Genomic DNA, 22,977 nt, shown 5'->3' with positions numbered 1-22,977 from the left:
GAAAACGATGTAAACCATATGCCATGGCCGTCTCAGTCACCAGATCTTAAACCAATTGAACACTTATGGGACATTCTGGAGCGACGTCTGAGACAGCGTTTTCCACCACCATCAACAAAACACCAAATGATGGATTTTTTGGTGGAATAATGGTGTCTCATCCCTCAAATAGAGTTCCAGACATGTGTAGACTGTATGCCAAGGCAGAATGAAGATGTTCTGGCTCGTGGTGGCCCAACACCATATTAAGAGACTCTATGTTGGTGTTTCCTTTATTTTGGCAGTTACCTGTATCAACTCACTTCATATTATAGACATGCTCAGGAAAAGCTCCTGGCACCAGACCTGGTAAATATGAGGAGGCTGGTGGAGGGAGACATCACCATGCGGGATTCCAGCCATTGTATTCGCTGGAATGCAACGAATGGAATGGTATCAAACACACGCAATTGAAAGTAGTGCATTCATGGAGCCACCAGACAGAGGATACGGAAGAGGTCGAAGGCTCCAGCCACATAGATGATGGTGTCCCCAGGCTGAGGCTCCTGTCCTGAGGCAAACTGGATAATCTTCTGGGACGTCTGGAGGAACTGGGACACCCCCGTCCACGGACTGTGGCCCTTCGGACCCTGCAACACCCATAATGCACAAAGACCACAAATAAATACAGTGTAGCACTTGACAAACCACGACTAAATGTTCATTCCAAGCCAGCAAAGGAATGATATCATTACACTGAGTAATAGATGATGCTGTATGATATTCCTTACAGAGGCTAATACAGGTGGAACCTCTGAGAGAGTTATTGAGTCCCCTAAATGGAATGAAGTATTGTCCATAAATGTGTTCATTGGGCAGAAAGGGGAACAACACACCATGCCAGTATGTGGCAGCTTGACTTATTAAAATCCTATAGCATTTGCTATTCAAAGTTGGTATTCAATATTCACTACGGTCTTTTCTCATAGGAGAAAATGATCACACTGCGTCACCCAGTGGCCAAATGAGTAAAACACCATCTGAGATCCCTCTTCCTGAACATCCAGTAGCCAGTCAGTCAGCACTGTGAGGTATATCTCAATGTCCGTCAGAGACCCCAACACATTTATTCAACACTGGACAAATATATTTTTCTCTCTCTTTCAACGTATGAAAAAGAGAACATTTGTTATGTAACGGTGATCATTCTAAAGTAGCGTTCTCTTTCCCACCCCCATTTGGAATCCAAACGTTGTTCAAATGTAGATCCTCTGGTCAGTTTCTGCATTCAGAGGGAACAGAGGTGGTATTCATTACCACCTAGCCAGGCCCAGAGTTTTGATTATCAACTGGGCACCACAGTAACGCCCTTTGTTTCAGAGAGGGAGTTGGCGAGAGTTGGGGGGGGGGTACTAAAGCTGTAGCAGAGAAAGTCTACCCAGGATTTGGACACAAATAGTGGACCATGACAAAGCAGTTGCTATGGTCAAGTGCACTCTGATTTTTAAAGGGCTCTTCTTTATTTAAATGATCAAAAACAGACAGCTGTGCATTTCACAGAGTGAGCCTTTGTGGGATTTAAAAAAATAACTTTTCTTGAAGTTGTACATGTATGAGAGTAGACATGGGACCTACCTTCCCAAAGTTGTCTGTGTGCTGTTGATAGTCTGAATGGCCCTGAGGGGACACAGGAGAGGAAACAGGCTCCAGTTGATCTACTATTCAACTGGAACAATAGGAGCTAGGAGACATGACAGATACGAGCAAATCATGACTTCTACATTTTTGATGTCAACAGGAGACTAAGTGGAAATTCGACTGAAGTGGAAGAACTCCTGGTCCTATTGTAGCCTATGAGGGGTTTTTATACTCACTATGGTAACCTATGAGGGGTTTCTATACTCACTATGGTAACCTATGAGGGGGTTCTATACTCACTATGGTAACCTATGAGGGGGTTCTATACTCACTATGGTAACCTATGAGGGGTTTCTATACTCACTTTGGTAACCTATGAGGGGTTTCTATACTCACTATGGTAACCTATGAGGGGTTTCTATACTCACTATGGTAACCTATGAGGGGTTTCTATACTCACTATGGTAACATATGAGGGGTTTCTATACTCACCATGGTAACCTATGAGGGGGTTCTATACTCACTATGGTAACCTATGAGGGGTTTCTATACTCACTATGGTAACCTATGAGGGATTCTATACTCACTATGGTAACCTATGAGGGATTCTATACTCACCATGGTAACCTATGAGGGGTTTCTATACTCACTATGGTAACCTATGAGGGGTTGCTATACTCACTGTGGTAACCTATGAGGGGTTTCTATACTCACTATGGTAACCTATGAGGGGTTTCTATACTCACTATGGTAACCTATGAGGGGTTTCTATACTCACCATGGTAACCTATGAGGGGTTGCTATACTCACTATGGTAACCTATGAGGGGTTTCTATACTCACCATGGTAACCTATGAGGGGTTACTATACTCACTATGGTAACCTATGAGGGGGTTCTATACTCACTATGGTAACCTATGAGGGGTTTCTATACTCACTATGGTAACCTATGAGGGGTTTCTATACTCACCATGGTAACCTATGAGGGGGTTCTATACTCACTATGGTAACCTATGAGGGGTTTCTATACTCACTATGGTAACCTATGAGGGGTTTCTATTCTCACCATGGTAACCTATGAGGGGTTTCTATACTCACCATGGTAACCTGTGAGGGGTTTCTATACTCACCATGGTAACCTATGAGGGGTTTCTATACTCACCATGGTAACCTATGAGGGGTTTCTATACTCACCATGGTAACCTATGAGGGGTTTCTATACTCACCATGGTAACCTATGAGGGGTTTCTATACTCACCATGGTAACCTATGAGGGGTTTCTATACTCACCATGGTAACCTATGAGGGGTTTCTATACTCACCATGGTAACCTATAAGGGGTTTCTATACTCACTATGGTAACCTATAAGGGGTTTCTATACTCACCATGGTAACCTATGAGGGGTTTCTATACTCACCATGGTAACCTATAAGGGGTTTCTATACTCACTATGGTAACCTATGAGGGGTTTCTATACTCACTATGGTAACCTATGAGGGGTTTCTATACTCACTATGGTAACCTATGAGGGGTTTCTATACTCACTATGGTAACCTATGAGGGGTTACTATACTCACTATGGTAACCTATGAGGGGTTGCTATACTCACCATGGTAACCTATGAGGGGTTTCTATACTCACTATGGTAACCTGTGAGGGGTTTCTATACTCACTATGGTAACCTATGAGGGGTTTCTATACTCACTATGGTAACCTATGAGGGGTTTCCATACTCACTATGTTGCTGTGGTGGGCTTTGGTCATCAGTAGCATGCGACCGACCAGGTCTGTGGTAGAAACTCCCTGGGTTCGCTTGCACTCCCTGGAACAACACCAGCCATGAGACAAAATTGTACAATTGTAGACAGAGCATAACAACAGCAATAATAATATGATAATATATTAAATAATATATAATATACTAAATAAAATATAAACGCAAAATGCAACAATTTCTAAGATTTTGCAGTTACAGTTCATATAAGGAAATCAGTCAATTGAAATACATTCATTAGGCCCTAATCTATGCATATGACATGGCTGGGAATACAGATATGCATCTGTTGGTCACAGTAGGGTTGTGAATCAGAAAACCAGTCAGTATCTGGTGTGAGCACCATTTGCCTCATGCAGCACGACACATCTCCTTGGCATAGAGTTGATCAGGCTGTTGATCACTCCTCTTCAATGGCTGTGTGAAGTTTCTGGATATTGTCGGGAACTAGAACACGTCGTACCCGTTGATCCAGAGCATCCCAAACATGCTCAATGGGTGACATGTCTGATGAGTATGCAGGCCATGGAAGAACTGGGACATTTTCAGCTTCCAGGAATTGTGTAACAGATCCTTGCAACATGGCGCTGTGCATTGAGGTGATGGCGTCGGATGAATGGCACGACAATGGGCCTCAGGATCTCGTCACGGTATCTCTGTTCATTGAAATTGCCATCGATAAAATGCAATTGTGCTCATTGTCTGCAGCTTATGCCCGCCCATACCATAACCCCACCATGGGGCACTCCGTTCACAGACGCACTGCCAAATTCTCTAAAACGGAGTTGGAGGAGGCTTATGGTATAGAAATGAACATTCAATTCTCTGGCAACAGCTCTGGTGGACATTCCTGCAGTCACCATGCCAATTGCACGCTCCCTCAAAACTTGAGACATCTGTGGCATTGTGTTGTGTGACAAAACTGCACATTTTAGAGTGGCCTTTTATTGTCCCTAGCACAAGGTGCACCTGTGTAATGATCATGCTGTGTAATCAGCTTCTTCATATGCCACTCCTGTCAGGTGGATGGATCATCTTGGCAAAGGAGAAATGCTCACTAACAGGATATAAACAAATTGGAGCTCAAGATTTGAAAGAAATAAGCTTTGTGTGCATATGGAACATTTCTGGGATTTTTTATTTCAGCTCATGAAACATGGGACCAACACTTTACATGTTGCCTTTATATTTTTGTTCAGTGTATATTATTAACGACAGCTTAATATCAAGGTTCATTCCAGCTTGAGTAACTCTCACCTGTACCTCCCTGACCTCTTCACCTCTTCGTATGTGTCCTTCCCATCCGCTGTTAGTGTGATGTCATCTGAAATGACACATTCAACATGTCTGCTATATTCTGATCAAGGCGACAGACATGAGATACTTTACAGGAGTTCAAGGGGCAAGATAGAACCATTAGATACTGGGAAAACACGAAACAGGATATTACCCCCCAAAATATGAAAACTAAATAAAATAAAAGTGTATTGGTCGCGTACACAGTTTAGCAGATGTTATAGCGGATGCAGCGAAATACTTGTGTTACTAATTCCTCACAGTGTTACTATGTTAATATAGTATGTTAATGGGTTAATAAGTTACTATGTTACTATGTCACTGTGCTAATATGTTACTGTGTTAGTATGTTACTACTGTTACTGTGCTACTATGTTACATTTACATTTTAGTCATTTAGCAGACGCTCTTATCCAGAGCGACTTACAGTAGTGAATGCATACATTTCATCTCATACATTTTTGTTTCTGCGCTGGCCCCCCGTGGGAATCGAACCCACAACCCTGGCATTGCAAACACCATGCTCTACCAACTGAGCTACAGGGAAGGCTAATGTTAATACGTTACTGTGTTACTACTGTTACTGTGTTACTATGCTACTGTGTTACTGTGTTACTATGTTACTGTGTTAGTATGTTACTACTGTTACTGTGTTAATAAGTTACTGTGCTACTATGTTAATACGTTACTGTGTTACTACTGTTACTGTGTTACTATGTTACTGTGTTACTATGCTACTGTGTTAATAAGTTACCTTGTTACTGTGTTACTACTGTTACTGTGTTACTATGTTACTTTGTTACTATGTTACTGTGTTAATAAGTTACTATGTTACTATGTTATTACCATGTCACTGTGTCACTGTTACTTTTCTACTGTGTTACTGTGCTACTATGTTACTACTGTTACTGTGTTACTATGTTACTTTGCTACTATGTTACTGTGTTAATAAGTTACTATGTTACTACTGTTACTGTGCTACTGTGTTACTAAGTTACTGTGCCACTGTTACTGTTACTACTGTTACTGTGTTCTAGCTGGACTCGTTACTGTGTTACTACTGTTACTGTGTTACTGTGTTACTATGTTACTGTGTAACTGTGTTACTACTGTTACTGTGTTACTATGTTACTGTGTAACTGTGTTACTACTGTTACTATGTTACTACTGTTACTATGTTACTGTGTTACTATGTTATTGTGTTACTTTGTTACTACTGTTACTGTGTTACTATGTTACTACTGTGTTACTATGTTACTGTGTTACTATGTTACTGTGTAACTGTGTTACTACTGTTACTATGTTATTGTGTTACTTTGTTACTATGTTACTACTGTTACTGTGTTACTATGTTACTGTGTTACTATGGTTACTGTGTTAGTGTTAATACGCTAGTATGTTACTATGTTACCACTGTTACTGTGTCACTATGTTACTACTGTTACTGAGTCACTATGTTACTGTGTTACTATGTTACTGTGTTACTATGTTACACTTCACATTAAAACAATACAATGAAAATAAGTGAAGTTCTACTCTACTGTTTCTGAGTCTACCTATCAAAGACATGGGGGGATGTTTCTCTCTCTCTCTCTCTCTACACAAACAGTTGCTGAGTGGACTATCCTGGATTTAAAAAAATGAACAGAATATTCAGAACCGGCCCACCCATTCAAGTATCTCATCAAACTCACCTCCGTGCACACAGAAGTCACTGGTGTACTTGTCCAGGGTCTCCAGCGTGGTGACGTAGGGCGCTCCCTCCACTATCTCATCCACCCACTTGATGGCTCTTACCATCTTGTATCGTTCATCCTGGGTGAAGACCGGGGGACCCTTGTGCTGTGAGATCTCACCTACAGGGTGACGAGGTATTATTACTAATGGTCACTGATATTCATCAAAACACACCGACCACCAGAAGCTAATAGCTGTAGAGTGTTTTTTCACCTGGCATTAAAGGGACAGTTCATCTTTTAGTATTTTGTTCATTAGAACACTGTTAACATGATCCCCCAAAAAGTGTCCATATCAGCAGTTAAGTTTTCAAGATAGAGCACTTTCAGTACAGAGAAAAAGCTGTGATGATGATGAAATTAGTTGAGTGAACTATCCCTTTAACAAGTGTCCTGTGGTCAGTTCCGGTCCACATTTAGATCCATGTCTGCACATGTTTACTATAGACGAGTCATGATGACCATGTTTACTATAGACGAGTCATGATGACCATGTTTACAATAGACGAGTCATGATGACCATGTTTACTATAGACGAGCCATGATGACCATGTTTACTATAGACGAGCCATGATGACCATGTTTACTATAGACGAGTCATGATGACCATGTTTACTATAGACGAGTCATGATGACCATGTTTACTATAGACGAGCCATGATGACCATGTTTACTATAGACGAGCCATGATGACCATGTTTACTATAGACGAGCCATGATGACCATGTTTACTATAGACGAGCCATGATGACCATGTTTACTATAGACGAGCCATGATGACCATGTTTACTATAGACGAGTCATGATGACCATGTTTACTATAGACGAGTCATGATGACCATGTTTACTATAGACGAGTCATGATGACCATGTTTACTATAGACGAGTCATGATGACCATGTTTACTATAGACGAGTCATGATGACCATGTTTACTATAGACGAGCCATGATGACCATGTTTACTATAGACGAGCCATGATGACCATGTTTACTATAGACGAGCCATGATGACCATGTTGACTATAGACGAGCCATGATGACCATGTTTACTATAGACGAGTCATGATGACCATGTTGACTATAGACGAGTCATGATGACCATGTTTACTATAGACGAGTCATGATGACCATGTTTACTATAGACGAGTCATGATGACCATGTTTACTATAGACGAGTCATGATGACCATGTTTACTATAGACGAGCCATGATGACCATGTTGACTATAGACGAGCCATGATGACCATGTTGACTATAGACGAGTCATGATGACCATGTTTACTATAGACGAGTCATGATGACCATGTTGACTATAGACGAGTCATGATGACCATGTTTACTATAGACGAGTCATGATGACCATGTTTACTATAGACGAGTCATGATGACCATGTTTACTATAGACGAGTCATGATGACCATGTTTACTATAGATGAGCCATGATGACCATGTTGACTATAGACGAGTCATGATGACCATGTTGACTATAGACGAGTCATGATGACCATGTTGACTATAAACGAGTCATGATGACCATGTTTACTATAGACGAGTCATGATGACCATGTTTACTATAGACGAGCCATGATGACCATGTTTACTATAGACGAGCCATGATGACCATGTTTACTATAGACGAGCCATGATGACCATGTTTACTATAGACGAGCCATGATGACCATGTTTACTATAGACGAGTCATGATGACCATGTTTACTATAGACGAGTCATGATGACCATGTTTACTATAGACGAGTCATGATGACCATGTTTACTATAGACGAGTCATGATGACCATGTTTACTATAGACGAGTCATGATGACCATGTTTACTATAGACGAGCCATGATGACCATGTTTACTATAGACGAGCCATGATGACCATGTTTACTATAGACGAGCCATGATGACCATGTTTACTATAGACGAGCCATGATGACCATGTTGACTATAGACGAGCCATGATGACCATGTTGACTATAGACGAGCCATGATGACCATGTTGACTATAGACGAGTCATGATGACCATGTTTACTATAGACGAGCCATGATGACCATGTTTACTATAGACGAGCCATGATGACCATGTTTACTATAGACGAGCCATGATGACCATGTTTACTATAGACGAGCCATGATGACCATGTTTACTATAGACGAGCCATGATGACCATGTTTACTATAGACGAGCCATGATGACCATGTTTACTATAGACGAGCCATGATGACCATGTTTACTATAGACGAGTCATGATGACCATGTTTACTATAGACGAGTCATGATGACCATGTTTACTATAGACGAGTCATGATGACCATGTTTACTATAGACGAGTCATGATGACCATGTTTACTATAGACGAGCCATGATGACCATGTTTACTATAGACGAGCCATGATGACCATGTTGACTATAGACGAGCCATGATGACCATGTTTACTATAGACGAGCCATGATGACCATGTTGACTATAGACGAGCCATGATGACCATGTTTACTATAGACGAGTCATGATGACCATGTTTACTATAGACGAGTCATGATGACCATGTTTACTATAGACGAGCCATGATGACCATGTTTACTATAGACGAGCCATGATGACCATGTTTACTATAGACGAGCCATGATGACCATGTTTACTATAGACGAGCCATGATGACCATGTTTACTATAGACGAGCCATGATGACCATGTTTACTATAGACGAGTCATGATGACCATGTTTACTATAGACGAGTCATGATGACCATGTTTACTATAGACGAGTCATGATGACCATGTTTACTATAGACGAGCCATGATGACCATGTTGACTATAGACGAGTCATGATGACCATATTTACTATAGACGAGTCATGATGACCATGTTGACTATAAACGAGTCATGATGACCATATTTACTATAGACAAGTCATGATGACCATGTTTACTATAGACGAGTCATGATGACCATGTTGACTATAAACGAGTCATGATGACCATATTTACTATAGACAAGTCATGATGACCATGTTGACTATAAACGAGTCATGATGACCATATTTACTATAGACAAGTCATGATGACCATGTTTACTATAGACGAGTCATGATGACCATGTTGACTATAAACGAGTCATGATGACCATGTTTACTATAGACGAGTCATGATGACCATATTTACTATAGACGAGTCATGATGACCATGTTTACTATAGACGAGTCATGATGACCATATTTACTATAGACGAGTCATGATGACCATATTTACTATAGACAAGCCATGAGCAGATAGTGCTCTGAACGTCTTGATCAGATAAGGTATACTCAGCAAGACGTTGCAACAAACAGCACCACAGATATTGAGACGAGCAACCAAAGACTTTGCTCTCACACAGTCTCTGTGTGCTTCACAGTGCATGGTCATGCCCCTTCCCCCCCCCCCCCACACACACACAGCTGAATAATCAAAGCTTGATGATGTGTTGAATATCTGAATCAGCTGTGTAGTGCTAGGGCAAAAACGTGCACCCAGGGGGGACCCAGGACCGAGTTTGGGAAACCCTGCTATACTGCATGCGCTGTAGCCAACTGTCATGTTGTAGTCAACCATTGGCATGACAACGAAGAAAGAAAATAGTAGGCTAGAGCATCAAAAGACTGGACCAGCAGGCTGCTACAGTAAATAGTGTGATGGACTCAAACAGTAACAAAGTGTGTACAACATAGGGATATACTGTATGACCGCCAACACTTGGTTGACTGTGAACTTGTTTTAATAAAGTGAAATAATCCAGCCTGGTCCCAGAACTGTTTGGGTTGTCTGCCAAATTAACCCCTATGCTCAATGGCATGCCTTGCCATAGAAGTTGGCAAGACAGCACAAACATATTTTGGTCCAGGCTAGAAATGATCAATGTGGGTATGACAAGGGCTTTACAGTCTGTGTATATCTTTTTGCAAAGTCATCAAAACTGCATGTGACATTGACCTTGTCTGTTATAAACCTAAGGGGGATATAGGGGGATGGAGAGAAATACATGACCAGCTGTATAATAGTTTCACACTGACTGTACAGTACATTATCCACACTGTAGCAGAGATAATCCATTATCACGCCTCTCTCTCGCCTCTCTCTCTCTCTCTCTCTCTCTCTCTCTCTCTCCACCTCTCTCCTCTCTCTATCCCCCCCCTCTCTCTCTCTCTCCCTCTCTGTGATAGAGAGGTTATAGCCTACTATCTATGTGCTCCTTTGTCCCTAACAGACCACAGTGTGTGAGGCTCTATTGTTTGAGTTAAGCCATGTAGTTCTGGGTTATGGTAAACACTGACAAGGCGCCCGTCGCACAGTGTGTCTGTGGTCCCAGTGTCAGAGTGCCCTAGTGTGCCATGGGAGGCTGTGATGTGTTGTTGTGTCCCAGCCACTGTTTGGGCCCCTGTGTTACTACTGTCACAACAGTCGCAAGATCTCCCAAGTGGCTCGTGTTCATTAGGAAACGCAATGAAAACAGGTAGTCCATCCAGGTATTTCATCCTTGTTTCAGTCCATTTTTATTTAATTTGGTGCCTAATGAACACAACCCTGGTGTCTGATGGTGATGAGTTATTAAAGCAGTGGGAGGCTGGCTGCCCAACACCTCCCCATGGCAGGCTGAAGGGTTTGGGAGAGAAGGAGGAGAGGGATAGGGTCTGGTGGGAGATGCTTTGATGTGTGTGTTTGGAGGGTGTTGGCTCTGTGTTGAGGTGATGCAGGTCAAGTCTGGTTGGGCTCTTGGTTGGGGTAGGAGATGTAATGGGGGACTGGTAGTGGCAGTTGAGGGCTGAAAGGATGAGGTCACTATGCTAGGTCTGGGCGTCTGAGGGGATTGGGAGGTGGTGGTTATTCCATGGAGGTCAGGGTCACATTCATTAGGGCCCACAACGGTGTGGACCAACACAAATGTTGGACGAGGTAACTCCTGGTATTATTCCAGGTAACTCCTCCCTGTTTCCATCCATTTTCTTACATTCAGTGCTTAATGAATACAACCCCTGGTATGATGGAGACTCTCCTGTTGCATGCTGGGACTGGAACCCAACCCTGGTGTGATGGAGGCTCTCCTGTTGCATGCTGGGACTGGAACCCCAACCCTGGTGTGATGGAGGCTCTCCTGTTGCATGCTGGGACTGGAACCCCAACCCTGGTGTGATGGAGGCTCTCCTGTTGCATGCTGGGACTTGAACCCCAGCCCTGGTGTGATGGAGGCTCCCTTGTTGCATGCTGGGACTGGAACCCCAACCCTGAAGCTCTTACCGTCTGTGTGTACTCCAACGATGAGGTAATCTCCCATGGCCTTGGCCTGCCGCAGCTGGTTGGAGTGACCATAATGGACCATGTCATAGCTAGAGGAAGGATAACAAAGCCACAGTTAATACTAGGGGGCATTCATAGGGTCAGTTTCCAAGATGTAGATTAAGCCTATTCCTGGACTGAGAATGTTTTGTAATATAGGAGTAGGCTTAATCTGGTTCCGGGAAACCTGTCCATAATGTACATCTAGTACCACCAAACTGTCAGAGAAACAGTGTCACTATATCCATAGTAGCCATGGAGACCAGCACTGAGCACTCCATCTGTAGTTGATTTGATTATAGCCCAGATTGGGACACAGGTTGGTACAAAGTAATCTAGCACGGTGATGACTAACAGGTGGACATTAGCATTAGCCTGCTATCACTCAAACTGCTGACATGACAGGCCCTGCAGTGGTTTGGTGTCTGTTCCGGCTCCTCACTCAGTGGTGGTTGAGGTACAGGTACAGTGAGAATTAGCACAGCAAGTGGTAATGCTATACTGTAGGCCCCCTGATGTATGGATTCATAAAGCTTTTATAACAGCTACATAAGACGTTAAACCATCTGTCATAGTCAGTCATAAACATTATGAACCATGGTATTAGATACAATGAAGCTTGTCATAATGGGTACTAGAGATAACAGGATGTTTTTGTCCTGTGTAGAGGTCGACCAATTATGATTTTTTTCAACGCCGATGCCGATTATTGGAAGACCAAAAAAGCCGATACCGATTAATCGGACGATTTAAAAAAAAAAAAAAAACGTTTTTATATATATATATATATATATATATATATTTGTAATAATGACAATTACAACAATACTGAATGAACAATGAACACTTATTTTAACTTAATATAATACATAAATAAAATCTATTTAGTAAAAAAAAAAAGAATGACATGTTCAATTTGTTTTAAATAATGCAAAAAGGGTTGGAGAAGAAAGTAAAAGTGCAATATGTGCCATGTAAAAAAGCTAACGTTTAAGTTCCTTGCTCAGAATATGAGAACATATGAAAGCTGGTGGTTCAATATTCCCAGTTCTTCAATATTCCCAGTTAAGAAGTTTTAGGTTGTAGTTATTATGACGCGTTGACTATTTCTCTCTATACCATTTGTATTTCATATACCTTTAACTATTGGATGTTCTTATAGGCACTTTAGTACTGCCAGCCTAATCTCGGGAGTTGATAGGCTTGAAGTCATAAACAGCGCTGTGCTTCAAGCATTGCTAAGAGCTGTTGGCAAACGCAGTAAAGTGCTGTTTGAATGAATGCTTACGAGCCTGCTGCTGCCTACCACCGCTCAGTCAGACTGCTCTATCAAATATCAAATCATAGACTTAATTATAATATAATAAACACAGAAATACGAGCCTTTGGTCATTAATATGGTCAAATCTGGAAACTATCATTTCGAAAACAAAACATTTATTCTTTCAGTGAAATACGGAACCGTTCCGTATTTTATCTAACAGGTGGCAACCCTAAGTCTAAATATTGCTGTAACATTGCACAACCTTCAATGTTATGCCATAATTATGTAAAATTCTGGCAAATTAGTTCACAGTTCGCAACGAGCCAGGCGGCCCACACTGTTGCATATACCCTGACTCTGCTTGCACTGAACGCAAGAGAAGTGACACAATTTCCTTAGTTAATATTGCCTGCTAACATTAATTTATTTTAACTAAATATGCAGGTTTAAAAAAATAAACTTCTGTGTATTGATTTTAAGAAAGGCGTTGAGGTTTATGGTTAGGTACATTATTGCAACGATTGTGCTTTTTTCGGCAATGCGCTTTTGTTAAATCATCACCCGTTTGGCAAAGTAGGCTGTGATTCGATGATAAATGAACAGGCACCGCATTGATTATATGCAACGCAGGACAAGCTGGTTAACCTAGTAATATCATCAACCATGTGTAGTTAACTAGTGATTATGTGAAGATTGATTGTTTTTTATAAGATAAGTTTAACGCTAGCTAGCAACTTACCTTGGTTCCTTGCAGCCACAAGGTCCTTTTGACGCTGCATTCGCGTAACAGGTGGTCAGCCTGCCAAGCCGTTTCCTCGTGGATTGCAATGTAATCGGCCATAATCGGCACCCAAAAAGGCTGATTACCGATTGTTATGAAAACTTGAAATCGGCCCTAATTAATCGCACATGCCGACTAATCGGTCGACCTCTAGTCCTGTGACCTCTTTTGGATTTATCACTTTCCCCATTCCATTTCCTAGGCCCACCAGGGGTATTCATAATCTTACCCTACGAGGTCCAGAGCCTCTTGGTTCTGTTCTACCTGATCATTATTTCACCCACCTGGTGTCCCAGGTCTAAATCAGTCCCTGGTTAGAGGGGGGAAATGGAAAAAAGCAGTGGAACTGGCTTCCAAGTTGTGTTGAATTTGAGGGCTATAACTTACATTATGTGGCAAATGACATCATAGTCTCCTCAGTAGCATGTTATAGTGGAACTGGAATAGCACATTTGTAGTCATGTAACCTGTGTTATAGAGGCACTTGACATAAAGGCACATTGCCTACAGTAAAGTATTAGAGAGAAAGTTGAAACCTGGAGAATTCTTATCGCCAATGTATTGTGTCAATAAAATGTCTGTTAACGGTACACATCAACTGTAGTAATTTGACGGATCATAAAAGTGGATAAAATCAGTCATAAGCCATTTACAACTACTGTACATGACCTGCTGCTGCTATAAAATGTCATCAAATTAGAGATGTCACGCTTTAGAGATGTCCAGCCCAGAGCAGTAAGAGAATCTCATGTTGCTAAGTAGCCTGCCTGTCTAAGGGGTAGGGCAGTGATGACACAGTGAACCCCTGAACCATGGTGTGATGTGGTCGTATCACTATACACTGCAGACTGCTCTTGTTCCTACTTCCTACTGCACTTAAGTGAACTTTCAAGATGGACCACTTAATGTTATCACTTTTTGTATCAGCTTTCTTTCCCACGTGGCTGTTCTTAAAAGCATTTTTTATTGTTTATTTATTTAACCTTTATTCAACTAGGCAAGTCAGTTATCAACGGTACTGAATGTTAAATGAACACGTTGTATGGCGCGACCAAAAGAACATTGTTTTGTGTGATGACTGAACAGCATAAGCAGTCCCTGACCGTTTCAGACGTTTTGTTCACACTGTCTGTTAGAGCTGTGGAATGGAATCCACATGTTTATTCTAAATAGGGGGCTTAATGTGACTACTGAGTGTGGCTGGTCAGGCCAGAAGTGGTGTGTGTGTGTGTGTGTGTGTGTGTGTGTGTGTGTGTGTGTGTGTGTGTGTGTGTGTGTGTGTGTGTGTGTGTGTGTGTGTGTGTGTGTGTGTGTGTGTGTGTGTGTGTGTGTGTGTGTGTAAGGAGACTGAGACAAAGGACTAAGGGTTACATAAGAGACTATGCTTGTGAGAGAGGCCCTGCAGTCCTAGGCTTGGTGTCCATGTCTCTCTGCCTTCCTGCCTGCCTGCCTGCCTGCCTGCCTGCCTGCCTGTCTATCTGCCTGTTTGTCTGCCCTTGGACAGTGTAACCCAGGAACGCTAGGTGGCTTGAAAGGTGGCCTGGGCTGATGCTGTTCCTGTTGTTTTTTTTAGCAGGGTAGGAATCACCAGAGGATCACAGGCCGTGATGAAATATTAAGTAGTGTGGCAAGGTCAGCTAGCAGATAGACACCCAAATAGCACCAGAGCTGTTTGACAATAACGCCAGCTAGGTCTAGGGTAGGGAATGGTATAGTGGTACAATAACACCAACTAGGTCCCAGTAGAGAATGGTATAGTGGTACAATAACACCAACTAGGTCCTAGTAGAGAATGGTATAGTGGTACAATAACACCAACTAGGTCCCAGTAGAGAATGGTATAGTGGTACAATAACACCAACTAGGTCCCAGTAGAGAATGGTATAGTGGTACAATAACACCAACTAGGTCCAAGTCTGGAATGGTATAGTGGTACAATAACACCAACTAGGTCCCAGTAGAGAATGGTATAGTGGTACAATAACACCAACTAGGTCCATGTCTGGAATGGTATAGTGGTACAATAACACCAGCTAGGTCCCAGTAGAGAATAGTATAGTGGTACAATAACACCAGCTAGGTCCCAGTAGAGAATGGTATAATGGTACAATAACACCAGCTAGGTCCCAGGAGAGAATGGTATAATGGTACAATAACACCAGCTAGGTCCCAGTAGAGAATGGTATAGTGGTACAATAACACCAGCTAGGTCCCAGTAGAGAATGGTATAATGGTACAATAACACCAGCTAGGTCCCAGTAGAGAATGGTATAATGGTACAATAACACCAGCTAGGTCCCAGTAGAGAATGGTATAATGGTACAATAACACCAGCTAGGTCCCAGTAGAGAATAGTATAGTGGTACAATAACACCAGCTAGGTCCCAGTAGATAATGGTATAGTGGTATTGAGATAGCACAGCAAGGAGTGCACAACTAAATAGATAAACGATAGATAAACAGAATCACTATAATAAGGTAAACATGATAAAATGGAAGAAATCTGTGGTAAAAATAGTAAAATAGAATAACTATAATAACGTAAAGATCCCTTTAAGTCTACACCATGTCACATGCGATGAAAAAGTACACTTACTGTATGTTTTTTTAACTGACATATTTTCAAATATACAATCTCTAAGTGTTCGTGCACTTACTGTAAGTTTAAATTGATAGATTGAGCCTCAATGTCTAAAATCAATCATGTACTCCATTTTGGAGCAATCATGTCGTTAAGGGGATCCTTTAACTGTTTTGTGACAGAGAGCACTATCAGAGGAAGTAGACAGACAACAGAAGAGCACAAGCCCAAAAAAAAGAAGTCCCAAGACCATCTAATTTCCATTACTGACCCCTAGTCTGGCTGATACCAGTCCTCCTGACTTCAGAGTCTGGCTGATACCAGTCCTCCTGACTTCAGAGTCTGGCTGATACCAGTCCTCCTGACTTCAGAGTCTGGCTGATACCAGTCCTCCTGACTTCAGAGTCTGGCTGATACCAGTCCTCCTGACTTCAGAGTCTGGCTGATACCAGTCCTCCTGACTTCAGAGTCTGGCTGATACCAGTCCTCCTGACTTCAGATTCTGGCTGCTACCAGTCCTCCTGACCAGAGTCTGGCTGATACCAGTCCTCCTGACTTCAGATTCTGGCTGCTACCAGTCCTCCTGACTTCAGATTCTGGCTGATACCAGTCCTCCTGACTTCAGAGTCTGGCTGAAACCAGTCCTCCTGACTTCAGATTCTGGCTGCTACCAGTCCTCCTGACTTCAGATTCTGGCTGATACCAGTCCTCCTGACTTCAGAGTCTGGCTGAAACCAGTCCTCCTGACTTCAGAGTCTGGCTGATACCAGTCCTCCTGACTTCAGATTCTGGCTGATACCAGTCCTCCTGACTTCAGATTCTGGCTGATACCAGTCCTCCTGACGTCAGAGTCTGGCTGATACCAGTCCTCCTGACTTCAGATTCTGGCTGATACCAGTCCTCCTGACTTCAGAGTCTGGCTGATACCAGTCCTCCTGACGTCAGAGTCTGGCTGATACCAGTCCTCCTGACGTCAGAGTCTGGGAAGCTGTTTGATGTTGTCAGCACCAAACGTCGATAATGAACGGAACTGTGCCTTTACTGGTTGGTTGTCCTCTGTGTCTCTCTCACTCAAACACGCACTGCCACTCAGAGCCTCCAAGTGTCTTCCCCTTGTTTAACAACTGTTGGGTTTTCAAATCCAAACAACCAGAGCTCTCAACCCCCAAGATATATATTTTTTGAAAGAACCAATCAATATGCCTACTCTGAGACGGATCAAATATGAAATTATAATGACTGGCTTTCCAAACCATTGGGGCACAGCGCGCTGTGTACAAAGTGGGTCTGCACAACGTGGGTCTGCACGTCAGCCAGGCTAGCAACCCTCCAGCAAGACAGCCCAAACATTTGTTCTCGTTTTTCTTGTTGTTCAAATCTTTGTTTGATGCCTGTGTCTAATGGTTTCTTGTATTTACCACAAATACTTCATATGATATCGCTCTCATAAAGATAATCTATGCTGTTATTAAAATGTGCTTGGACATACTATCTATACATGATATACCATGTACCATAGATACATGACACAGGCCTAGAAAGGCTTCTTGTGCTATCTCTATCATAAAGATAATCTATGGTGTCATTACATCTGTTAGGATTATTACTACTACTACTACAGACGTCACCTCAGAATGACTCTTCCCCTGACTGAGATTATTACCACTGGGGATTTACAGACAGACATCACCTCAGAATGACTCTTCCCCTGACTGAGATTATTACTACTGGGGATTTACAGACAGACATCACCTCAGAATGACTCTTCCCCTGACTGAGATTATTACTACTGGGGATTTACAGACAGACATCACCTCAGAATGACTCTTCCCCTGACTGAGATTATTACTACTGGGGATTTACAGACAGACATCACCTCAGAATGACTCTTCCCCTGACTGAGATTATTACTACTGGGGATTTACAGACAGACATCACCTCAGAATGACTCCTCCCCTGACTGAGATTATTACTACTGGGGATTTACAGACAGACATCACCTCAGAATGACTCTTCCCCTGACTGAGATTATTACTACTGGGGATTTACAGACAGACATCACCTCAGAATGACTCTTCCCCTGACTGAGATTATTACTACTGGGGATATACAGACAGACATCACCTCAGAATGACTCTTCCCCTGACTGAGATTATTACCACTGGGGATTTACAGACAGACATCACCTCAGAATGACTCTTCCCCTGACTGAGATTATTACTACTGGGGATTTACAGACAGACATCACCTCAGAATGACTCTTCCCCTGACTGAGATTATTACTACTGGGGATTTACAGACAGACATCACCTCAGAATGACTCCTCCCCTGACTAAGATTGTAAACTGCATGTTTATAGGCTGTGTTCTTGGTCGTCTTCATTAGGGCACACACGTTTTCAAACATTTTGCAACGGTAAATGAAAATGAGCATCCAGGTAGTCCCTTCCTGTTTCAGTATGTTTTTTTGTTGCCTAATGAACACAACCCAGCCTGGCAGCAGCTATGTGAAAGCCTGAGTGAGGAGTGTCAGTGGACTTTAGAGCTCAGTTGATGATGTTGCTGACTTGGACCCTGGCTACCTTCTGTCACTGGAAACCAATTAACAACAGAATGTCTCAACCTTCAACCCTAAAGGCAGGACAGTGTCTAGATTAGGGTTGCAAAATAAATTCCCTGGTTTTCCAGAAATCCTGTTTGAATTCTGGATTTCCTGCTTATTCCCTCCTGATTCCGTGAATCCTCCTACAGGGATTTCGGGAAAACCAGGGAATTTATTGAAAGTTCACGGAATTGAATTTTTTTCTGACACTGACAAGTGACACTCCAACAATTGATAGTTTAGCAGATTTAAGGCTAGATTCAATCAGATCAAGCGTTAACTAGTTAACCGCATAGCTGATGTTTTGGCGGTGTCGGAGGTGTAACTGCATTATAGACGTCAAAGCAGAGTGTCTGCTCGTGTGGTCATTGTCACAAAGCCACAACCCCTCCCACTCGCGTTAGAAGTTCAGAATGAGTAAGTGTTGGCTATTTCGGGAAAAATTACACTCAAATTGAAAATCACAAAACAAAATTATGAGAAAATGATTATTTCTATCAGCCTAATAGAGGGGCAGATTACAGCTCACATTCCAGTGCTCAAACTTCTAAACAAGTTAGGATTTCTCTTAATGCAACTCCATGCAGCCAATGGCAATGTCCGCTTTAGGTATAATGCCACTTGTGGATATGACAGCTCTCACTTCCAACACTGCCAAAACAACCGCCATGCGGGTCTTGGCTAGCGCAGATCTGACAGAATCTAGCCTAAAGTCTCACTGACAGACAACAAATATATATTTCCTTTCCTAAGTCAATCTGCCCAGTGCCGCTCCTAGGGCCTGCTACAGATGATGCTGACGGTGCTAGATGTCAACAAGAATATGGTGATGCTGCTGCAATGTATGGCCAAACAATGTACTGTATTTAGCGAGGACAGACGAGTGAGTCCGCAGGGCATGAACTTTCATGGACATGGCAGGTGTAGGCCGAGGGGTTAGAAGGGTTAGTGAAATGAGCTCTGTTCACACAGGCTCGCTTTGGGAACTCACCCCACCGATTAATATTCTGGCATCCGAAACATTCTGCAACATTCCATCTAACCACGGCTAGGTGGCTGCACCAAAACGACTGGAATTCTCCCAGAGAAAGCCGCCGTAATGCTGATCTTCACGAGGCATGAATTCAAAGCGTGTTTTTTTTCCCTACATTCCTGACGTGGGTCAGGTACATGTCCTGTAGCTTCTGACTCTGCCCCAGGGGGAGACTGTGTGTGACGGTGTTTCTCATGGCAGAAACACTCGACAACGTCAGTGTTTAGTTTCCACACACTACCACTCCGTTTTGAAACAAACTCTGACCACGGAACAATGGCAGGCTTGTTAGTGTTTCCACTGCCCGTACGCTCGGCTGCTTCATAAGCAGGTTACAACACAGAGGAAGAGGGTGCTGTGGTCTATACGCCTACAGCACAACACAGTGGGTGTCAGGGAGGTGGAGCGAGTTATAGTGCAGGCCTATGGGGTGCTGTTTGTAACATGCTGTATTTTGTGAAAACTATGAATTCCGTGCAGCAAAATACAAACATGCAAAGAAATATAGCATGCAACAAACGCCCTTGTTCCTGGAGAGAGGGACAGATGTTGAAGCCTTCAGAGTGCTGACACTGTACTCTGAAGTGTGTTGGAAGGAATGTGGACTGTTGACACTGGGTATTATCTCAGAGGTCCCTCTTTCTGTCTTGAATTATCTGACTTTTGGTGGTATTTAGGTGGTATTCCATGCACTGTGCACAGGAATGTACAAGTAATTCCAGATCAAATATCCGAAATCCACAGCAAAAGAAGTAGAGTCAAGTTGTACACTCGTACAATAGGGGCGTTCCTGCATATGGGCATTCCTGCATCTGCAGGAACGCCCCCCCCTCAAGTATCCCATTGGTTCCTTCATGAACATCCCCCCCATCGAGTATCCCATTCATTCCTGCATGAACGCCCCCCTTCGAGCACCCTATTGGTTCCTGCATGAATGCTGGGAGGCTAGGGCAACACTGTGTGCTAGTTAAATAACTAACGCACAAAAAACATATTTGTGCACAAATTGTTTACATCCCTGATAGTGAACAGTTCTCCTTTACCAAGATAATCTATCCACCTGACAGGTGTGGCATATCAAGAAGCTTATCAAACAGCATGATCATTACACAGGTGCACCTTATGCTGGGGACAATAAAAGGCCACTCTAAAATGTGCAGCTTTGTCACACAACACAATGCCACAGAAGTCTCAAGTTTGAGGGAGCGTGCAATTGGCATGCTGACTGCAGGAATGTCCACCAGAGTTTTTGCCAGAGAAATTAATGTTAATTTCTCTACCATAAGCCTTTGTGACAATGGGGTTTTAGAGAATTTGGCAGTATGTCCAACCGGCCTCACCACCGCAGACCACGTGTAACCACGCCAGCCCAGGACCTCCAAATCCGGCTTCTTCACCTGCGGGATCATCTGAGACCAGCCACCTGGACAGCTGATGAAACTGAGGAGTATTTCTGTCTGTAATAAAGCCCTTTTGTGGGGAAAAACTCATTCTGATTGTGTAACAGAGTCCTCCTGCTGTGTAAGGGAGTCCTTCTAAGGACTAGCTGGCTGAGTTAGCACACGGTGTACTTCTCTCCCACCTGCTGAACACCTGCCCCCGCTGTCGTTACCTGAACTGCGGAAAACAGTGCCTGTCAGGCAAGGGGTGAAGGACACTGTCTACCTGTGTAGGGCTAACTAGCTACCGTTGTCACCCCACCCCTTCTTCTGTGGCGTTTATCCGTGGCCGGCATCCAACCTTATTGTGCATTAACGCCACCAACTGTACTGGAGCACCCCTACCTCCTGCTTCTCCCTAACTTAAACATTTACCAATAGAAGTATAAAGAGGGGTTCCTGCAGATGCAGGAATGTCCACATGCAGGAACACCCCGAATTGCCGGGCACAATTGCACCCTTCTCCACCTGTATGCACACTATGCGTGAATGTAGTTTGCCTAGGCTACGGTCGCCGTGCATAGCCTATCCTATCGCTTCAATAAGATGCAAAGTGAATACCCTGGTGGCATGTTGCCATTACTGAGAGTAAGACTGGAAGGTAAACATACCTGGCATGTGATGCGGCAGCCTATTGAAACACTTTTCTGTTTTGACAGGCGGGATGCCGATGGAATGGAGCAACCATGCGCTGCTGTTTATGGCAGTATTTCTAAGTGCATTGGCTATGGACAGTTCACTGTACATCACATAAATTGTGAAATGATGCTACGTTTTCCCCACATTAAAATATACAATCTTTGTAATATACTATATTTGTGTAAGTATCATAGAGGTGGGCATGCCTCAAGTTTGTGAGAAAATGTAATTTAATTGTATGCATGCTCAGGGCAACAATGTAGCAACACAGGCCTTCTATCTAGCTGTCACTGTAACGTTAATGTTATTCTGTGTCACTCACCACCCGTCACACCACACCCGGATGGTTCGTCTTCTCTTCTCCGGACTGCAAGCTGTAGCGCCGAGGTTCGTCCCTGCATCTTTCCCTGTTGTGTTCATTGGGTGATGTCCGTTCTTGATCATTTTGTGCACGAAAAGACTACGATGATATTATATATGATATTTCAACGTAGCCTGTATCCTGGACAAGCAACCCCTAATAATAGCACGAACGAAGACACAAATATACCTGCACCGTTCGATTTTATGTCTAGGCTTTATCTAGTGTATGTCCTTTTGCAGGATAGCCGGTTTCTGCATAGAAGTGACGCCTGAGCAGCAGAACCGTGGGACAACGCCTCCTATCCCGGGGAAGTGGCGTCACATGGCATTGGATCGTACGATGACTGCTAGAGGATAGCCGACATATTGTTACATAATAGAGGCATGCTCCACTGTCATGTGATTAGATCTGGATTCACACGTAAGGCTAACCATGTGTATACACATTAAGAATATAGTTACAGTGTGAAATGAAAATGAAATAGAAGAGGACATCTGGTCCCAGTTCTTCACATTCATTCTTTAACATACAGGCT

General features: G+C 42.9%; 1 protein-coding gene across 1 annotated transcript in view; it reads right to left on the bottom strand.

Annotated features, from left to right (window-relative positions):
- LOC106606425 (ethanolamine-phosphate cytidylyltransferase) overlaps positions 1 to 22,763 on the bottom strand; it is a 41,281-nt gene extending 18,518 nt beyond the window's left edge. The window contains exons 1-7 of the mRNA XM_045719846.2: positions 22,401 to 22,763; positions 11,702 to 11,790; positions 6,383 to 6,544; positions 4,650 to 4,716; positions 3,356 to 3,440; positions 1,615 to 1,656; positions 491 to 629 (exon numbers count right to left, since the gene is read on the bottom strand). Coding sequence (XP_045575802.1) covers positions 491 to 629; positions 1,615 to 1,656; positions 3,356 to 3,440; positions 4,650 to 4,716; positions 6,383 to 6,544; positions 11,702 to 11,790; positions 22,401 to 22,522 — 706 coding nt within the window. The 5' untranslated portion in view covers positions 22,523 to 22,763. The remainder of the gene's footprint in view (positions 1 to 490; positions 630 to 1,614; positions 1,657 to 3,355; positions 3,441 to 4,649; positions 4,717 to 6,382; positions 6,545 to 11,701; positions 11,791 to 22,400) is intronic.
- Between the last annotated feature and the right edge of the window lie 214 nt (positions 22,764 to 22,977).

This window comes from Salmo salar, chromosome 06 (genome assembly GCF_965601325.2).
Source record: "Salmo salar chromosome 06, fSalSal1, whole genome shotgun sequence".
In the NCBI taxonomy this organism is placed as follows: domain Eukaryota; kingdom Metazoa; phylum Chordata; class Actinopteri; order Salmoniformes; family Salmonidae; genus Salmo; species Salmo salar.
Note: the sequence above shows the minus strand (reverse complement) of the source record. Positions and strands in the feature narration are given on the sequence as shown.